This window comes from Malaclemys terrapin, chromosome 15 (genome assembly GCF_027887155.1).
Source record: "Malaclemys terrapin pileata isolate rMalTer1 chromosome 15, rMalTer1.hap1, whole genome shotgun sequence".
In the NCBI taxonomy this organism is placed as follows: domain Eukaryota; kingdom Metazoa; phylum Chordata; order Testudines; family Emydidae; genus Malaclemys; species Malaclemys terrapin.
Genome location: NC_071519.1, coordinates 5,628,779 through 5,646,116, shown reverse-complemented (window position 1 = coordinate 5,646,116; position 17,338 = coordinate 5,628,779). Strand labels below are relative to the sequence as shown.

The 17,338-nt window shown below is 51.8% G+C and overlaps 1 protein-coding gene across 9 annotated transcripts in view; it reads right to left on the bottom strand.

Annotated features, from left to right (window-relative positions):
* Nucleotides 1-316: 316 nt before the first annotated feature.
* LOC128822997 (zinc finger protein 501-like) overlaps nucleotides 317-17,338 on the bottom strand; it is a 28,032-nt gene continuing 11,010 nt past the window's right edge. For 6 of the 9 annotated variants that reach the window (XM_054004975.1, XM_054004976.1, XM_054004978.1 and 3 more), the window contains 2 exons: nucleotides 7,632-7,745; nucleotides 4,246-6,303 (listed from right to left, as the gene is read on the bottom strand). In XM_054004975.1, the coding sequence (XP_053860950.1) occupies nucleotides 4,925-6,303; nucleotides 7,632-7,745 (1,493 nt within the window). In that variant the 3' untranslated portion in view covers nucleotides 4,246-4,924. Of the gene's footprint in view, nucleotides 3,136-4,245; nucleotides 6,304-7,631; nucleotides 7,746-17,338 lie in introns of those variants that run through there. The other 3 variants (XM_054004974.1, XM_054004973.1, XM_054004971.1) reach the window with 3 other exon arrangements.

The following is a 17,338-nucleotide window of genomic DNA, read 5'->3' as shown; positions in this document are numbered from 1 at the left end:
TCGAGCTCTGGGCCGAGGAGATGGAGGAGGCCTCCAACACCCTCTTCAATGTCCTTGCCTCCTCAGTACCGGGGCGTGTGGCGCTCCCTTTCCATCAGGGAGTTGCCAACATCACCACTGGCCTTTGGCAGACCCCGCCCTCTCTTGGGCCTATTTCCAAGAAGGCCGAGAGGAAGTACTTTGTCCCCGCAAGGGGTCTCGAGTACCTTTATATCCACCCAGCTCCAAACTCCCTAGTGGTTGAATCGGTCCACCACCGTGAATGGAATGGCCAGCCCGCGCCCATGCCAAAGGACAAGGATGGTCATAGACTTGATGCCTTTGGTAAAAAGGTTTATTTGTCAATGAGTTTCCAGCTTAGAGTGGCCAACCATCAGGCGCTTCTGAGCCGCTACGAGTTTAACCTGTGGGGATCCCTCCCCAAATTTGAGCCCCTCATTCCTGACAAGGAGGTGAAGGAGTTCAGAGCGTTGGTTGAGGAGGGTGCGACCGCCACCAAAGCGGCTCTCCAGGCGGCTTCGGACGCTGTAGACACAGCCGCTCATTTGATGGTGACCGCTGTCTCCATGCAACGGGCGGCATGGCTCTCACTTTCAGGGTTGTCATCAGAATCCCAGTCCATAATGCAGGACCTGCCATTTGATGGCAAGGCCCTTTTCGTGGACCAGACAGACACCTGTCTGCATGCGATGAAGGACTCCCGTACCACCCTGCAGATGCTAGGCCTCTACGTCCTGCCTGCTAAGGACAAACCCAGGCCTCAACCCTCTGCTCCGCTAGGGGCAGATATGAACCCCCGCCTAAGCGGCAGAGGGATCAAAGACGTCGGTCCCAACGCTAATCCCACTCGGCCCCACAGCTGGGGACCTCGAAGGCCAAACAGCAGGGAAAATGGCGTTTTTGACTTGTTGAGGGGGGTCACTGGGCCTGTTGCCAGTGTACCCCCCACCCAGTTAATAAAGTTACCTTTTCTAAACCATTTATCGGACTTCTGACTGCAGTGGTCCCATATCATGTCGGACCAATGGGTCCTCAGTACCATCTGCCAAGGATACAAGCTGCAGTTTGTTTCAGCCCCTCCCACTTGTTCCCCCTCCGGGCAGCCCGATGGGTCCCTAGAGCATGCCTTACTTCTTTACCAGGAAGTAGAGCGCCTCCTCTTTCTGGGAGCAGTAGAATGAGTACCTCGGGAATACCAGGGAAAGGGTTTTTACTCCAGGTATTTCCTCATCCCCAAGGCAAAGGGTGGGCTTCGGCCCATCCTTGACCTGCGGAACCTCAACCAGTTTCTCGTGCACTGCAAATTCTGCATGGTGTCCCTGGCCTCTATTATTCCATCCCTAGACCAGGGGGATTGGTTTACTGCGCTGGACCTCCAGGATGCATACTTTCACATCCACATTTTCGAGGGTCACAGGTGCTACCTCTGTTTCCTGGTGGGTCAGGACCACTTCCAATTTACAGTCCTCCCCTTTGGCCTTTCTACTGCCCCCAGGGTATTTACAAAGTGTATGGCAGTGGTGGCGGCCCACCTCAGGAGGCAAGGGCTGCAGATCTTCCCCTACCTCGATGACTGGCTGCTCAAGGGCTTGTCTCGCACTCTGGTGTAGCAGCAGATGAAGTTCCTGCTAGACACCTGCGGGGCTCTAGGCCTACTGGTAAACAAGGAGAAATCCACGTTACTTCCAGTCCAGCGCATACAATTCATAGGGGCGCTGCTAGATTCCCAAGTAGCCACGGCCTCTCTCCCACAGGACAGGTTCGAGACGCTCAAGGCTCTCATTGCCTCCATCACAGCTTTTCCAATAACCACGGCACGCCTGTGCCTTCAAACACTAGGCCACATGGCAGCATGAACCTATGTGGTGCGACATGCCAGGCTTCGGATGAGACCCCTCCAGCTTTGGCTGGCCTCCCGGTACTCCCAGGCCAGGGACTGCCTGGACAAGGTTGTCACAGTGCCGCCCAGGGTGGTGGCAGACCTCCATTGGTGGTCCCTCCCGAGCAACATGCTCTGCAGTATCCCCTTCTGAGAGCCTCATCCCTCACTAGATCTAGTGTCTGATGCCTCGGACCTGGGCTGGGGAGCCCACATGGGGGATTTCAGGACCCAGGGTATGTGGTCACCAGAGGAGCTAACCCTGCACATAAATGTCAGGGAGCTCAGGGCCGTACGCCTGGCATGTGTGGCATTTCGCCAGCACATACAAGGGAAGGTGGTCAGAGTCCTCACGGACAACATGACCGCCATGTACTACATCAACAAACAGGGGGGCACGCATTCCCAGGCCTTATGCCAGGAAGCCCAGCTCCTGTGGGAGTTTTGTATAGCCCACAGTATACTCCTTCGGGCCTTTTACCTGCCCGGCAAGAGCAACACGCTCGCAGACCGCCTGAACAGGGTATTCTCCCAGCAACACGAGTGGTCCCTGCACAAGGAGGTGATCAGGTGGATCTTCCTACAGTGGGTGCTCCCCAGGTAGATCTGTTCACCACCACCCAGAATCGACAGTGTTCTCAATTCTGCTCCAGAGTGGGAGAGGGCGAAGGGGCCATATCGGATGCATTCCTGCTCCCATGGTCAGGGCCCCTCTTGTACGCCTTCCCGCCCTTCCCCTTAATAGAGAGGGTCCTACAAAAGGTGAAGTCAGACGGGGCGAGTATGATCCTCATAGCCCCGGATTGGGCCCGTGAGCATTGGTACGGGTCCCTGCTGCAACTCTTAGTGGCCCCTCCTTGCAGGCTCCCACTACGCCCGGACTTTCTCTCCCAGGAAGAAGGTCGCCTCCTCCATCCCAACCTAGCCGCGCTCCATCTGACAGCTTGGCTGCTTCGTGGTTGAACGAGGAGGAGGGGAGATGTTCTGAGGATGTGAGAAGGGTCCTGCTGGAAAGTAGGAAACCCTCCACGCAGTGAACCTACCTGGCTAAGTGGTATAGATTCTCTATGTGGGCGAGGGATAGAGGTTTCTCTCCCTCTTCCGTCCCTAGCCAGCTTGTCCTCGATTACCTCCTGTCCCTTTGGACCCAAGGCCTGGCACCCTCCTCCATCAGTGTGCACCTGGCAGCCATTTCAGCCTTCCATCCCCCGGTGCAGGGCCTGTCTGTGTTCTCCCATCACATGACGTCCCGGTTTCTGAAAGGATTAGATTGGGCATTCCCTTACACCAGAACCCCGGTCCCGCTCTGGGATCTAAACCTGGTACTCTCCCATATCACAGGGCCTCCCTTTGAGCCATTAGCCACGTGTTCGTGGTCCCACCTGTCATGGAAGGTGGCGTTCTTAGTGGCTATCACCTCAGCCCGCCGGGTCTCCGAGCTCAGGGCCCTGACCTCTGAACCGCCCTATACGGTCTTTCATAAAGACAAGGTTAAGCTCCGCCCTCACCCTGCCTTTTTGCCGAAGATGGTCTCGGCTTTCCATATGGATCAGGATATTTTCCTCCCAATCCTCTGTCCTAAGCCCCATTCCTCCAACAAGGAACGCCGCCTGCACATGTTAGACGTGCGCAGAGCGCTGGCCTTTTACCTGGACAGAACCAGGCCATTTAGAAGGTCCCCCCAGCTTTTCATTGCTTCGGCTGAGCGCATGAGGGGGCGACCGGTCTCCACCCAGCGGATCTCCCACTGGATCACTTTGTGCATTCGCATCTGTTATGACCTGGCAGGGGTTCCCCCGCCTCCTGTAGTGAAGACTCATTTGTCGAGATCCGCGGCTTATGTCGCTCATGTCCCTATTCAGGACATTTGTAGGGCTGCTACGTGGTCCTCTGTCCACACTTTCTCATCGCACTATGTGATCGTCTCCCAGACAAGGGATGACGCCGGGTTTGGTAGGGCAGCCCGGGTAACCCCTAAAAATTTTTTTACACTTCAAACTCCTATCTGCCTCCATCAGGGATAGCATGGAGTCACCTATAGTGGAATACACATGAGCAATCACTCGAAGAAGAAAGGACAGTTACCTGTTCCGTAACTGGCGTTCTTCGAGATGTGTTGCTCAAGTGTATTCTACGTCCCACCCGCCTTCCCCTCTGTCGGAGTTGTCTGGCAAGAAGGAACTGAGGGTGGGGGGGAACACGCAGCCCCCTTTATGGCACGATATACCGGCGCCACTCCAGGGGTCGCAGCGGTGCTCCCCCACTACTGATACTGCTAAGGGAAAAACTTCCAGCACCGGTGCAAGTGGCGAGCACGCACACCTATAGTGGAATACACCTGAGCAACACATCTCGAAGAACACCAGTTACGGAACAGATAACTGTCCTTTACTCTAACAATAAATTTGCAATAGGAGGAATAGTATAAATGTGATGCTCCCTGCCTCCTGATAGGAAGGGTACACTGGAATTACTCATGGGACAAGGGAGTTGATAGGACAAATGGGCCCACTTCAAAACTGGGGGAACTGCAAAAGGAAAAATGGGCCACTCATCTGGACAAGCTGAGGGATAAGGGTGCTGCAAATAGTTCAAACAGCTTTGAAAGTTACTATGTGGGAATCAGGAAAAGTATTAAAGAAAAAAAGTATGGCTAGCCCTAGAGATTTTTATGGTGTTGATCTCCCTTGCAGATTCTTTGATGGCTAACATGGGCTGAGTGCCAAGAGAAGGTATTCCCACGCTCATGGCATTCATAGGGCCTCTCTCCTGTATTGATTCTCCGATGTTCAGAAAGGGCTGATCTGCTAGTGAAGCTTTTTCCACGCTCACTGCCAGCGGCGGCTCTATATTTTTGCCACCCCAAGCACAGCAGTCAGGCAGCCTTCGGCGGCACGCCTGCGGACGCTCCACTGGTCACGCAGATTCGGCAGCGTTTCTGCGGGTGATCTCACAGTCCTGCGCCTTCCGCGTGCCTGCTGCCGAAACCACGGGACCGGTGGACCTCCCGCAGGCATGCCGCTGAAGGCCGTCTGACTGCTGCCCTCACAGTGACCGGCAGGCCACCCCGCGTAGCTTGCTGTCCCAGGCACATGCTTGCTGCGCTGGTGCCTGGAGCCACCCCTGCTCACTGCATTCATAGGGCCTCTCTCTTGTGTGACTTCTCTGATGCCTAATAAGGTGCGAGCTGCGAATGAAGGTTTTCCCACATTCACTGCATTCATAGGGCCTCTCCCCTGTGTGAATTCTCTGATGTTTAGAAAGGACTGATCTGCTAGTGAAGCATTTTCCACAGTCACGGCATTCAAAGGGCCTCTCTCCTGAGTGCATTCTCTGATGTTCAGAAAGGCCTGATCTGTGAGTGAAGTTTTTCCCACACTCACTGCATTCATAGGGCCTCTCCCCTGTGTGGATTCTCTGATGTTCAGAAAGGGCTGATTTGCTAGTGAAACTTTTCCCACACTCATTGCATTCATAGGGCCTCTCCCCTGTGTGGATTCTCTGATGTTGAAAAAGGCCTGATCTGCGAGTGAATTTTTTTCCACACTCACTGCATTCATAGGGCCTGTCCCCTCTGTGGATTCTCTGATGTTCAGAAAGGGCTGAGCTGTTAGTGAAGCTTTCCCCACACTCAATGCATTCATAGGGCCTCTCCCCTGTATGGATTCTCTGGTGCCTAATAAGGTGCGAACTGCGATTGAAGGTTTTCCCACACACATAGCATTCATAGGGCCTCTCCTCTCTGTGACTTATCTGATGGAGAAAAAGGCCAGCTCTCTGAGTGAAGCTTTTTCCACACTCACTGCATTCATAGGGCCTCTCCCCTTTGTGAATTCTCTGATGTTCAGAAAGGGCTGAGCTGCTAGTGAAGCATTTCCCACACTCACTGCATTCATAGGGCCTCTCCCCTGTGTGGATTCTCTGATGGAGAAAAAGGCCTGATCTGTAAGTGAAGTTTTTCCCACACTCACTGCATTCATAGGGCCTCTCCCCTGTGTGGATTCTCTGATGTTCAGAAAGGGCTGAGCTCTTAGTGAAGCATTTTCCACACTCGCTGCATTCATAGGGCCTTGCCCCTGTGTGGATTCTCTGATGCTTTATAAGGACTGAGTAGTCACGTAAGTTTTTCCTACACTCAGTGAATGTATTTTTTCTCTTTCCCCTGAGGATTTCCTGCTGTGTTGTGGTTTCCTTGATGTCCTTCTGAGTTCTCCAACTGGAAATAAATTTATCCACTTTCTCCCCTGGCTGGTTTCCATGCTCTCTTTCTGGTTTGTGCTGAATCTCACAGGATTGTCCCTGCTCATGACTCCTGGATACATTGCTTTTTGATCTTTGCGATAGTTCTCTGTGTTTATCCACTTGCTCAACATTTTCCTGCTGAGAATTCTCCTCCTCTTTCTCACATACCATTGCATCACCTGCTGTGATAGAGACAGAAACCTCAAATAGGGATGGAAAGGGGAAGGCCAAACCAAAACAAGTGCTAAAGAGACGTCAAATAAAAATCAGGAACTGAACTCCTGCAAACTCTTCCCCCAAATGTAGTAGTAGGATCTTATGTTTGTATTTTATATAATTTAGAATGAAGGATAAAGAACAAGAATGTAGCATGTATTAAATGTATTGGTGTAGGATTTGATCATATCCTGGCAGCCACCCTTTTTGAACAACAGAAAGGAATGGCTTTATGGGCCAATGGGTAGAGATACAACAGCCAGAATCTGTGACTGGACTGATTTCAAGGCAGTAACAGAGCTTTGAGGGTCACCAATTTGTTGTAGGTTTAACATTTTTAAATAAGTAAAAGAATGCCGTGATTGTTTTCTTCTGCATTGCAACTTGATGTTCCTGTTCAAAATGTTCTGTGTAAATTAATTCTGTTTTGTGTGTGAATGAGAAATGTATGTGTTAAGAGGTAAGTGTGAAGGCCATCGCTGAACCAGATGTATGAGGGAGGAACTGAAGACAGACGCAAGGGTACCAGGAGGCTGCAGCACACCCCTACTGAAATGTCAAAGGACGACAGATTGATGACTCTAAAGATGAGACAGGCACCTATCAATGGGGACAAGACAGCTCTGATCAAACCCAGCATGGGATAACTCCTTGAGGAACTTGATGAAAGAAAAAGATAAAGGATGAGAAGGACAATTTAAGAAAACAAGCACTCATCAAACAACAATTGATAACAGCATGACGGTACAAAACTCATTGGTCGCAATGAAGGAAAATCACTATATAAACAGGGGGCCATGCCATGAAACTTTGGGTTCATCCTGCCAAGACTTCCCCAGAGAATCATGTTGCAACCAACAGAACCCGGCTCTTCCTATGTGTGATCAATCTAGCTGGATTCTGGACTGGTAACTGTAACATCGACTGGCAGGACAGTGTATGTGTGTGGTGTGATTGAATGCATATGCTAATTGTTGTTTCTTCAATAAACGCAGCATATTGCCTTTTCCCCTGAAAAAGATCCCGTGTGCTTATTATAAGCATAACACAAATAGGAGAGAGGAGGGGATCAATTTGGCCTTCACATCCCATCCAAATTCACAGGGGGAAGGGCGGAAGCTACTGCTTGGTGTCTGCTAGGATCTACAGGAAGCCATGAGCGATATTTACCCTGGGGATATTTCCCCTGCTAGGGACAATAATGAACTAAGAGACCTCCCAAGGTCTTTGTAGGGGATCCCAGATGTTTCCTTCAGGCACTTACAGATTCAGAGTTGGTTTAATGTTTCCTCACCTGTGCAGATAGTTCTCAGAATCTCTCTTTCCTCTGAACCCTGGAGGTCTGGGACCCATGGCTCTTCCCCTTGTTCCAGCTGGGAGATCACATCAGGTTTGGAAACTGGAAACCCTGCTCAGATGAAAGGAAATAAAGTTCAGTTGATTTCATAAGACTTTGTCATAAAAAAACATTCTATTAATTTAACTTCAGTGCTTAGTGTGAGCTGGTGTGCCTGAGGCAGTCCTCACTGAAAATGCCCAGGTCAGGGCAGGCTGAAAAAGGGAGAGCAGATGCTCCTAAATCTGGTGGTTAACAGTCACAAACTGTGCTTCTGATCACCCACACTGGTTATCAAGAAGCTGAAAAAAAGAAATCACACGGCCCCCTTTATTGCACTCCAGTTCTCTGACTCCCAATCAGCACCTAGGTCCAATACAGCTAGAAGTTACTGTCACGGAGTGTGGGGGAACTCAGGGCCCTGCACCCCCGGCTTCCTGCGATTCACCATGACTCTCAGCCAGCCAGTAAAGCAGAAGGTTTATTTAGATGACAGTGACACAGTCCAAGACAGGTCTTGCAGGCACAGACAACAGGATACCCCTCAGTTAGGTCCATCTTGGGGTCCTCGGGCACCCCAGCCCCCTTGGGAGGTCAGAGCCCCGTCTGCCTCCCAGCCACCTCACAAACCAGCTCCTCAGACTCTGCCTTCAGCGACCTCTCCCACAGCCTTTGTTCAGTTTCCCGGGCAAAGGTGTCACCTGGCCTCTAACCCCTTCCTGGGTTCTCATGTTACATGCTCAGGTATTCTCCGTGGGTCAGTCTCCCATCCCCCAATGCAGACTATCCTAGCCACACTCCCGTCAGCATTCAAAGACCACATTAAGAACAGTCCCAGTTCGTCACAGTTACTTAAAAACTCTGCTCACAAACAAAATGTTCTTCTGATCCCAAAGGGTCAGCCACATCACCAAGTCAGTATTGGTTTGGATCTTACACAAAATACTATGTTGCCCACCAGCCTTTTAGCATCTAAACTAAAGGTTTATTATAAAAGAAAGACAGAAAGAAAGACAGACAGACAGAAAGACAGAAGTTGGTAAATGGGAAAGCAGTCAGATACATTCCAAAATCTATATATCAGGTTCTTAGCAGTATTGGTGAGTTGCTGGCTTGAAAGTCCATCTGAAACACATCCACAGTTTGGATAGGTCATTCAGTCCTTTGCTCAAGGCTTCAGTTTGTAGAAAAGTTGCTCCAGAGGGATTGAAGACAAAATGGATATAATGCAGCTGCCCTTTATATTCCTTTTGACTTGTAGCTTCTACTTCCTGTGTCCCAAACACAAGATTCACAGCACATGGCATGGAAAAGCCTTAGAGTTCTCAGTACACAGGCTGTGACGCAGTAGGGAGCGGGGCGGATTGACCTGCGAATGTTGCAGGGGAGTTTTACTGGGACTATCTGCATTAGGGATGGGATAGCAGGGGGTGACTTCACTTGAGGGATGATACCTGAACCTGTAACCTGAGCCGGGGGGGGGGGTTGGGGCCAGATGACACCTTTGCCCGGGAAACTAGACAAAGGCTGGAGGAGGAGCCGGGGAAGGCTGGGTGAGACTGCTGGAAGGGGTTTTCTGTTTGGAGCACTCTGGGGAAGCAGAGGGAACCCCAAGGCTGGGGTCTAAGCTCCCTGCCCCCACCCCCCCGAGGGACCTGATTGAGGGGTCCTGGTTGTACCTACAAGCTCTGTTTGGGACTGTGTTCCTGTTGTCTAATAGATTTCCATTTTGCTGGCTGGCTGAGAGTCACGGTGAATCAAAGGAAGTGAGGGTGCAGGGCCCTGACTCCCCCACACTCCGTGACAACTGGTGGCAGTGGTGGGATGTACTGCACTCCGTGGAAGGCGCTTCCTGCAGTAAGTGACTGGTGAGCAGTAAAATGAAGGGGGATTGACAGGGACCAGGTGTGCTGAAGATTCAGAAAGGAGCGGTTTCGGGGGGTGGAGGAGCTATGCTTAGCCCCTGGGAGTGTGTGACCAGCAAGAAAGACTGTTGCAGTAACTGGGTCACCCTGGGGACTGTGGTGAGCAGGATCAGGGGCGAAGGAGTCTGCAGCTTGACCCTGGGAGAGAGGTGGTGATCTGGAAAAGGGCTGGCACATTAGGGGTTCCTCCTGGAAACCATGGGGAGCTGAGAGCACACAGGCCTGCGAGTGGCCAGTGGGAAGATGTAGAAGAAATGCCTTAAAAGTGACCTGGTTTAGCTGTGCAAGCAGAGGGGGCTGTGCATTGGGAGGCTCACCAAAGAACAGCTGATTGCCCAGCTGGAGGAGGAGGATTGGTCGGAGGACCCGGTCCCTCTCAGTCTCTGAGGGAAGCAGCCCAGCAGATGCAGGGTGGACACCAGTGTCTGTCCCAGCTGGGAGGGGTCAGATGGCTGCCGAGGGCATCCCGGGACCCCTCCTACCTATTCCTAGGGAAAGGGCTGGGAGGAGCCCAGCGAATACCAAGGGCGCTGTGACCCCTGCAGCCAGCAGGGGATCCTCCCTGTGGAGCTCCCCATCCCTGGAGCTGTAGTGGCTGGAATGGGAAAGGGAGATAAAACTGAAAGAGATGGAGTTGAAGCAGCAGGAACTTGCAGAGAAAGAGAAGCAGAGACAGCATGAGTTGGAGGAGAAAGAGAAACAGAGACAGCATGAAGAGAGACAGAGACAGCATGAGCTGGAGTCAGCAAGGCTGAGGAGCAGCAAGCCCGCAGCTGCGGTGAGTGATGAGGGACCCAGGACTGCATGGAGATTTGATAAGTGTGTCCTGGCCCGGCATAAGGAGGATGTAGATGACATGTGTAAGGAGGACATAGATGACTTCCTCAATGCCTTTGAGAACGCCTGTGAGCTGCACATGGTTGACCCTGCAGACAGGCTCCAGTTTCTCACTCCCTTACTGGACCACAAAGCCATAGGGATGTATAGTCGAATGAGAGGGGCGGAGACAGGGGACTCTGAACTGTTCAAAAAAGCCCTGCTACACGAGTTTGGGCTGACTCCCGAGATGTACTGGAAAAGGTTCCAGAGTGAGTGTAAAACCCCTGAAGTCATATATCTAGAACTGGCCCTCCGGATGCAGGCATACGTCCACAAGTGGGCAGATGGGACCCAAACTAAGGACCTACTTAACCTGATTGTACTGGAGCAACTGTATGAACAGTGCCCATCCAACCCGATGCTATGGTTGGTGGACGAAAAGCCAGAGGACCCGCGACGTGCAGGGCAGCTGGCCGATGAGTTTGTGAACAGCCGGTCAGGGGGTGGCAGGGAGAAGTCCCAAAAGAACAGGCCTGCCACAATGCCAAGAGAGAGTCACCCTGGGACCTCCCAATGGGGGAATATGGAAAACACCCTCCCAAGGGGAACATCCAGTGTCAGGACCAACCAACCGGCTCGAGGGGACCAACGAGACATCAGCTGCTATTACTGTGACCAGAGAGGCCACATACAGACCCAGTGCCCCAGGGTCAAGGACAGACTGGGCAGATTGAACCCGCACAGGGTTAACTGGGTAGGAACCCAGCTGGATGAGGGGCAGGCTTCCCAGGCAAGGGGGGATGGCAGCATACCAACTGCTCAAAAGGGAGGAGTTTCCCAGACCAGCTTCTCTGGGGGACTGGATGCTCCAGACTCAAGGGTCTCAGTTTATAGGGTGGGCGCAGGGCTGTCCCTGTGGAGTGAGTGCCTTGTTCCCCTGGAGGTGGATGGAGGAGAGTCAATGGATACTGGGATACAGGCACTGAGGTGACGATGGCCCAGCCCAAGGTGGTGGCCCCAGACTGTGTGGTGCCCAACACCTATCTCACCCTGACGGGTGTGGGAAGGACCCCATTCAAGGTGCCCATGGTGAGGGTACATCTGAAATGGGGGGCCGAGGGCCCCAAGGACATGGAGGTGCACCACCATTTGCCCACTGAGGTGTTGATGGGGGGTTGGGGGGCCTAGAATAGCCAAGCAACTCCCAGAATGACCTAGTCATGACCCATAGCCAGAGCCAGTGAAGGGCACTATGACCTTGGGAAGGGTACCTCACCAGAGGCACAGGACCCTAGCCCAGTGGGGAGGAAGTGCCCAGGGACAAGGATCAGACCCAGCTCCCCCAGGGGAAATGAAGTCATGGGGGATCCGGAGGCAGCTGGTGGTCTCACAGAAGTATCGCCGCAACCTACTGTACTTGGCCCATGACATCCCTTGCTCAGGGCACCAGGGAATCCAGCGCACCGGGCAGAGGCTGCTACGGAACTTTTACTGGCCTGGGGTCTTTACCACTGTCCATCAGTATTACCGATCCTGTGACCTCTGTCAGAGGGTGGGGAAGGCCCGGGACAAGGGGAAAGCGGCTTTGAGACCTTTGCCCATCACAGAGGAGCCTTTCCAGAAGGTGGCTATGGACATAGTGGGGCCTCTCAGCAAGATGACCTAGTCAGGAAAGAAGTACATTCTGGTGGTGGTAAATTTCACTACTTGCTACCCCAAGGCAGTGCCCTTATCTTCTATTGAAGCAGACACCGTGGCAGATGCACTGCTGACCATTTTCAGCTGAGTGGGGTTCCCCAAGGAAGTCTTGACAGACCAAGGATCCAACTTCATGTCGGCCCTGCTCTGGTGCCTGTGGGAAAAATGTGGGGTCCAGCACAGCTGAGCCTCAGCATATCACCCCCAATCCAACGGGCTGATGGAGAGGTTCAATGGAATGTTAAAGATGATGCTGAAAACCTTTATGAACCAGCACCTGCAGGATTGGGACAAGTACTTACCTAACCTTCTGTTTGCGTACAGGGAAGTGCCCCAGGAGTCTACTGGGTTTGTGCCTTTCGAATGGTTATATGGAAGGAGGGTAAGGGGGCCCCTGGACCTGATGAGAGATGAATGGGAGGGGAAGGCCACTACCGATGGAGAAACAGTGGTGAAGTATGTCCTGACATTCCAAGAAAGACTTGCTGAATGCATGGGCCTGGCCAAGGAGAATCTGGCCAGAGCGCAGAGGAAGGAGGAGGTATGACCGCACGGCGAGGGCCCGCTCCTATGCCACTGGGGATCAGGTGATGGTTCTCATCCCCGTGAGAAAAAACAAACTACTGGTCCTCCAAGGTTGTCAAGCAACTAAATGAGGTAAACTATGTGGTGGAACTGTCTAACCGGGAACACCATCGCCAAGTGTACCATGTCAATATGATGAAGCCATATTATGACAGGGGGAATGTGGTGTGGGCCATGTGTGGACATTGGAAGGAGCAGGGAGATGACCCTTAAGTAGATCTATTCCCTGGGACAAGAGCTGGCTCCCCCCGGAAACAATTCCCCTCTCTGATCGGCTAACCCCTGCCCAGCAAACTGAGATCGGGGGGTGCGGCATCTGTACCAACAGCTGTTTTCCAACCAGCCTGGACGCACTAATCTGACTTGTTCACCGGGTGGAGACAGGATCGCATCCCCCAAAACAGGGGTAGGCAACCTATGGCATGCGTGCCAAAGGCAGCATGCAAGCTGATTTTCAGCGGCACTCACACTGCCCAGGTCCTGGCCACTGGTCAGGGGGGCTCTGCATTTTAATTTAATTTTAAATGAAGCTTCTTAAACATTTTAAAAACCTTATTTACTTTACATACAACAATGGTTTAGTTATATATTATAGACTCATAGAAAGATACCTTCTAAAAATGTTAAAATGTATTACTGGCACATGAAAACTTAAATCAGAGTGAATAAATGAAGACTCATTACACCACTTCTGAAAGGTTGCTGACCTCTTCCCTATAAGATGCTTCTCCTGCCAAGTCACACGGAAAACTGCTCAGGACCTGGAAAGAGAGGGCAGTGACGTGCTGGCTTTGGGGGTGATCCAGCCATCTTCCAGCCTTTGGGCCTCGCTGGTGGTGCTGGTCCCCAAAAAGGACGGGTCAATCCGGTTCTGTGTGGACTATGGGAAGTTCAATGCCATCACTGTATCTGATGCCTACCCCATGCCCAAGCCTGACAAGCTCCTAAACAAGCTGGGGGGAGCTCACTACCTTACCACTATGGATCTTACAAAGGGCTACTGGCAAATGCTGCTGGATGCAGATGCCAGGCTGAAATCCGCCTTTATCACCCTCTGGGGCTCTATGAGTTCCTGACCTTGCCTTTCGGCCTCAAGGGAGCGCCGGCCACCTTCCAGCGCCTGGTGGATCAACTACTGAGGGGGATGGAGAGTTTTGCTGTGGCGTATATTGGTGACATCTTTGTCTTTAGCCAGACATGGGAGGACCACGTGTCCCAGGTTAGACAAATGCTGGACCGACTCCAAGAGGCTGGGCTGATCATAAAAGCTGAGAAGTGCAAGGTGAGGATGGTTGAAGTATCTTACCTGGGCCATTGGGTGGGGAGCAGCTGCCTAAAGCTGGAACCAGCCAAAATGGAGGTGATCAGAGACTGGCCTGCTCCCCAAATCAAAAAGCAGGTCCAAGCCTTTATTGGGATGGCGGGGTATTATCAAAGATTTGTGCCCCACTTTAATGCCATAGCCGCCCCCATCACTGATCTATGCAAGAAGGGGAAGCCAGATAAAGTGGTCTGGACCAAGGAGTGCCAGACAGTTCTCTGTGAGCTGAAGGAGGCTCTGGTCAGTGGCCCAGTTCTGGCAAACCCAGACTTTGACATGCCCTTTATGGTGTTCACCGACGCCTCAGACATGGGACTGAGGGCGGTGTTAATGCAGGATGATGAAAAGTGCAGGATGATGAAAAGGAGGAGAGACACCCCCCATTGTGTACCTGAGCAAGAAGTTGCTACCCCGGGAGCAAAACTACGCGGCCATCGAGAAGGAATGCCTGGCCATGGTGTGGGCCCTTAAGAAACTAGAGCTATATCTCTTTGGGTGACACTTCACCGTGTACACTGACCACTCCCCCCTGACCTGGCTCCACCAGATGAAAGGAGCCAATGCCAAGCTCCTGAGGTGGAGCCTGCTCCTGCAAGATTATAATATGGATGTGGTCCATGTGAAGCGGGGTGCCAACATGATAGCGGATGCGTTGTCCCGGAGAGGGGGCACTGAACTTCCCCAGGTTACTGGTCAGAGTGACCCCACTCAGTTCAGTCTCGAAGGGGGGAGAGATGTGACGCAGTAGGGAGCGGGGCAGATTGACCTGGGAATATCGCAGGGGAGTTTTACTGGGACTGTCTGCATTGGGGATGGGATAGCAGGGGGTGACTTCACTTGAGGGATGATACCTGAGCCTGTAACCTGAGCCAGGAGGGGGGTTGGGGCCAGGTGACACCTTTGCCCGGGAAACTGGACAAAGGCTGGAGGAGGAGCCGGGGGAAGGCTGGGTGAGACTGCTGGACGGAGTTTTCAGTTTGGAGCAGTCTGGGGAAGTAGAGGGAACCTCAAGGCTGGGGTCTAAGCTCCTTGCCCCCACCCCAGGGGGACCGAATTGAGGGGTGCTGGTTGTACCTACAAGCTCTGTTTGAAACTGTCTTCCTGTTGTCTAATAAACCTTCCATTTTACTGGCTGGCTGAGAGTCACAGTGAATCGCAGGAAGTGGGGGTGCAGGGCCCTGACTCCCCCACACTCCGTGACACAGGCATACCCCTGCATGTCTTGCTGACTCAATAGGTGTATACTCTTAGTCCTTTCCATGGGTTCATTGTACAGCTGATGACCCTGGATGGGCCATCGAACAGGCTAGGCAGCGCTGATGCCAATATGTCTGGGGATGTCACCCAGAAACGCTGCACAAGTCTGGAATACAGATATACCCTACATATGTATAACTCACAATACAAAGGTGCTAGAAACATAGAAACAAAATTATCATAGTTGGAAAATTATAACATTTTCACTGACACCTTACATGGCATAACTAGCACGATGCATTGCAATTTTATCATATTGGTATTAATAATAAAATAATAGTAACAAAGTATCTCACAATTCCATACAGTGTCACACTTAGTAAACCAGTGAATTCCCAGGCCCAGCTCCTCAGGTCCTTGAAGATGCTGAACACTCTGCTTATGAGGGATTGAAATATCTGCTGGGAACACACACAGACAGACACTGTGTCAGTCTGTACCCCTGTGTTCACTCTTCTAGAAAATTATGACCAATTTTGTACATAGTATGGCTTGTGAGGTATCATTTGAAAACACAATTACTGATTATTATTCTCCTGTTAAAAATGTGTAGCAACACTGTGTGTAAAATCATACAGTAAAATCTCATGACATTACTGAAAAAGTCACAATTCTGGGGAACACCCACAGACCAGTTCCTCAGAGACAGCAAGACAAATAGCTGGTCAAATAGCCATTCTCCGGCAGGGGGTGGGTGTGAAGAAGACATTTCCATTCCATCACAGGGAACACTTGTGACGAAGTGGGGGATTTTTTAAATTTTTTCGTGGTTTTCCAATGGTTTGCATGCAGAGGGAGTGGGACTCAGTATCCCTGGGTGTTACTGGTTTAACAAGGTGAGGGGAGAGGGAGTTTGTTGGTACAGAGGACCAGAGAGGGAACTTGGGACCCCAGCTGATGGCCTGGAGGACGGAGACCCAGCTCAGGAGTCGCAGCCGGTTCTGGCCAGTGGGAGGACAATGGGCTGTGAAGAGGGGACCCCATGACCTAACCAGCCAGTTCCAGCCAGAGGGGGCCAGAGGACAGGAGGCCGAGGTGACCCTGTTTACCTGGAGAGAAGACAATGGACAGAGGCAGGGCCTGGGGCCGGTGATATCAAATGCCCAGCTGGGAAGCAGGGGGGCTCGGGGCTGGAGAGGGGGAGCAGGCAGAGCCCACCTGGATGCAGGGAGAGACTTGGATGTGCTGTGATGATGGAGGCCAGGCCTGAGGGTCAGAGAGCTTCCTGTGCTATGTTCAATGCTCAATAAACCCTCCTGTTTTATGCTGGCTGAGAGTCACTCTGGTCTAGAGAACAGGGTTGCATCAACCCCTTCGGGGGGTGGAGGCCCCGGGGGGTCCAGAGCGAATGAACTCCCTGAGGGGGCCCATGGCAGAGACAGACGTGCTAAGGCTCAGAGAGGTGGAGGGGCCTGATCCTGAGAGAGAGTGGACCCCCGAGAAGGGCTGTCTCACTGAAAGGGGCACTCCCCACGGACCGCACGGGGCCAAGAGTGGGCACGGTCTGTGAGTCTGTGACAACACTTGAAGCTCATGTCTACAACAGACAGCCTGTCACCATGACTCAGCTGAGAACTGAAGTTGTTTCTAGCACAAAGGACTGAATTATAAAAAGGTGAGGAAAATACTTGAGACTCTCTCTTTCCCTCTGCTCATGATAACTCCTGAAGAGCTGAACTTAGGCAACAGGGGTGGGTTAGGAGAGTCCTGGCTGAAAGGAAAGCCAACCTGTCTCAGCATATGGTGAGAGAAACATTAGCTTTGAATCCCTTTTAGCTTGTTAACTTAGACGTTAGTTTTTGTTTTATCTAGCATTTCTTTTGTAACCAATTCTGACTTTTATGCCTCATTCCCCTTAGTCACTTGAAATACTTTTTTCCCAGTAGTTAACAATCTTGGTTTATTGTTTATCTAACCAGTGTGTTTGGATTAAAGTGGGTTGGAAACTCCATTTGGAATAACAAGGCTGGCGCATGTCATTTTCCACCGATGAAATTACAGACTTCATATGAGCTTGCGTTGTTCAGTAGTATGCTGGACAATGCAAGATGCACATTTCT